Consider the following 3156-nt stretch of genomic DNA (forward strand, 5'->3'; position numbering starts at 1 on the left):
GGAATTATGCTACGGCGCATCCTAATAAAGGGAAGGGACATATCTCCAACTTCTTGAAACGAACAGTATATATGTCCGAATATCGGAAGAATCATCTAATGGCACTGGTAACATAGTGGGTCAGATGCATCAATAGTACAGCGTTGCATCGTAGTAATTTGATTATTATTTCGTTTCTTTATTGAAATACCCAATTTGTTGAACAACCCGCGTGGTCTTCGATCCATCATTCGAAAGTTGGCGGGCAGCGGGTCCGCGTCTGTCGTCGGTCGCGAACTGGTAGGTCTTCAGAGACCACCGCCTTAAACTATATATCTTATTTTAAAAAAAAATAAGTCAAGTTAGTTTGTGTTGTATACTTCATTTACTTTCTAGCGATGTGCCCCTTACAAAGTCTTGGATGCGCGCTGGCAAAATCGTAGGTAGGGAAAAAAAAGCTCATTATACTCTCGACTCTTGTTCATTAAACATACTTTTTCATACAGTACCTGCCAAAAGTTTTGTTCAAACATGAATAGTAGTGCGAGTCGAAAACAAGCGTTAAAGCCTTTAATATGTCTACAAATATAAATAAACATCTTGTTGATATTTTCAGTAGTAGTACCAATAACATCACATTTGAGCAATGCAATTGTAGTGGATATGGTCAATTTTTTCGTGCAGTACTGTACGGATTATACGCTCCTCACCGGTTAAGAGTTTGGCCGAGAGTTGCCTCCTTTCTTTTCTGGCCTAGTGCTATTCTTTTGTACTTTGCGCCAGTCAAACTGAAGGTTACATCGCTACAGAAACTAAACGAAGTATATAACGTTAGGTAAGTTAGGTTAGGGTGCATAAAAGTTCTCCCATCCCCTCACATATTCGATTTAATACTTCTATGGTTATAGGACGAGCGCTGTAAACATTGAACAATTCATTCTGCAGTGCAGAGATTCGCTTTCTCTTTCATATCGGGTGACGTGTAGCAAGTGTTGTCTGCATTCTCAGATGTGTCACTCATATTGCTCATATGATATAAACCATAAAGCTGTAGATAATGTATAGGCTGTGCTGTATTGATGGTTGAATCAGAAATTACGGCCGGTTTCGCTGATTAAAATGATAAATCTTATTATGTATAGCCATAATTGATACAGCTAACAGCACATGACACTTCTAACTTCACTTGTGATCACTTCCTCGACGGTACACGGCATAATTTTTTGGTCAATTTGTTTCTAGTATCCATGCATTCAGCTTATGTGTATTTAATCTGCAGCCGCAATGATGCTATAATTCCTTCTCGTTCATGTTACCAGAAATCCTTTAAGGTAACACATCTAATTTATAAAGGAGTGTGGTAAAACTTTGAAGACAGTTCAAGGGTGTTCCTTTACGGAATTCAAGCCAAATATTTACCTACATCTCTACCAAAATGATTCACAGCTGCATCAAATTTTTATGAACAAAATAGTTATTGCTTTTTATTTGAATACTCAGTATTTCCTTTTACTCCCCATTAACTATAGCTTATTATTAATTAAGAAATTGCAAAACAACAATACTGTCAGAAGAATAAATACAACTCACCATATCAAACAATCATTAAACAAAACTGCTGTATACTTAATAAACTTATAGGTACATTCCAGTAAATTAATAAAACACTGCACATTCAAAAAGTTTTGTTTATTTAATGGTAAAAAATGTATACCATTAAATATATTCATAATATCACAGTGAGCTAACTTTATCGATTTCAAATACTGAAAATAATACATTAAAAATAAGTAAGATTATAGTTTGCAATACTTACAGGACTGAAATGATTCATTAGTTTACTTTTTAATAATATTGTATCACTGCCAGAACCATCACTAAAAGATCCAAAAAACAAGTAGTATAAATCATATGCTTGCTTTAGTACTGCATTGTATACTTCATCTTGTATTTCATCTTCCATATAATCTAACTGCTCTACTTCCTCCTTACTTTTAACTTTGAATGGTAAATTAAGAGTCTGTAATTATTTCTGAATTTTTGACCATTTCAATTATTTTCAAACATACATACAACTCACCATTGTCATCCAAAAATTCTTCTCAGGTTGATAATACAATTGTCTCGTTTTCAGAGTGTGTAGCGAACGGGTGTCACATTGAGATTTGAAATTTCTGAAATGTTTAAAAACTGACATCAAATGATTATGTGTAAAGAAAGCATGCAGCATACCCTGTAAATTTAATTATTGCCTCCACCAACCCGACATTGTTTATTTGTGTATTTAAATCTTCCGTTGGAGGGAAATAAAATAAGATTTTGTTTTGCTCCTAAAAACGCTTCTTATATTATCTTTAGTCTACTTTTTCATTTATCCTACCTCTCCTTCTTTTATACAGTAAGTTGAATTAAAAATAAAAAAGTTCTTTAACTCAATTTCATTTCTTGAATTCATTTCGGATACAATTACGATTTCAGTAGTCAATTTACTTGTGAAACTCACTGTCCAATTTTATTAACGATAAAATGAAATTAAACTATAACATACATTAGGATCACTGTTTCAAAAAAATACTTTAGTTCCCCTATTTAACATTATTTCACTTAAATACCAATATCCACAAGAAAAACAAGACCGCATCCTTAATTAATAACTAATCAAGACAAGTTGATGGCTAGTTGATAAACATGCATAATATGACAGGTGTCAAACAGTAACATAGATAACTGGACCTTGGATAAAGAAAGAAATAGATGCTCCTCAAGTCATGTGAAGTTGGCAAATATATATATTCCTTTTTTACATTTTATCTATCTTATCAATTGTTGACGATTTATTGATTATTGTTGATACAATTTTATTATTTGTTGCTAATTAGTTTTTTAGATACTAACAATTTAAATATTGAATGTGAAAAAAAATATATATTTTCCAACTTTAAATGCTCCTCAACTCTGTTACGAAGTACAGTGTTTCTATAACAAAGACCTTTATAGAGAACGAATCGACCGTCTTCTAAATGTAGACCAAAGTACGAAAGAGACAAAACAATGTACGGAGTAGTTTTCTCTTTGTACGGTATTTACAAGTTTGCATCAGAAAAGATAGTAACCGTTTTTGATACTAGTGCTCAATATCTTGCTATCCTGGTTTCTTTTATATATAATAATAATAAA

The 3156-nt window shown here is 32.6% G+C and overlaps 1 protein-coding gene across 1 annotated transcript; it reads right to left on the minus strand.

Annotated features, from left to right (window-relative positions):
- Positions 1–744: 744 nt before the first annotated feature.
- Positions 745–2705, minus strand: LOC112904744 (vacuolar fusion protein CCZ1 homolog). Its single transcript, XM_025975602.1, has 5 exons — positions 2360–2705; positions 2212–2309; positions 2060–2153; positions 1796–1999; positions 745–1745 (listed from the first exon to the last, which is right to left on the minus strand). Exons 1-5 carry the CDS (start codon positions 2432–2434, stop codon positions 1566–1568), a joined length of 651 nt encoding a protein of 216 aa, XP_025831387.1. The 5' UTR covers positions 2435–2705; the 3' UTR covers positions 745–1565.
- Positions 2706–3156: the final 451 nt, after the last annotated feature.

Source organism: Agrilus planipennis, unplaced genomic scaffold (assembly GCF_000699045.2).
Source record: "Agrilus planipennis isolate EAB-ADULT unplaced genomic scaffold, Apla_2.0 scaffold139, whole genome shotgun sequence".
Lineage (NCBI taxonomy): Eukaryota > Metazoa > Arthropoda > Insecta > Coleoptera > Buprestidae > Agrilus > Agrilus planipennis.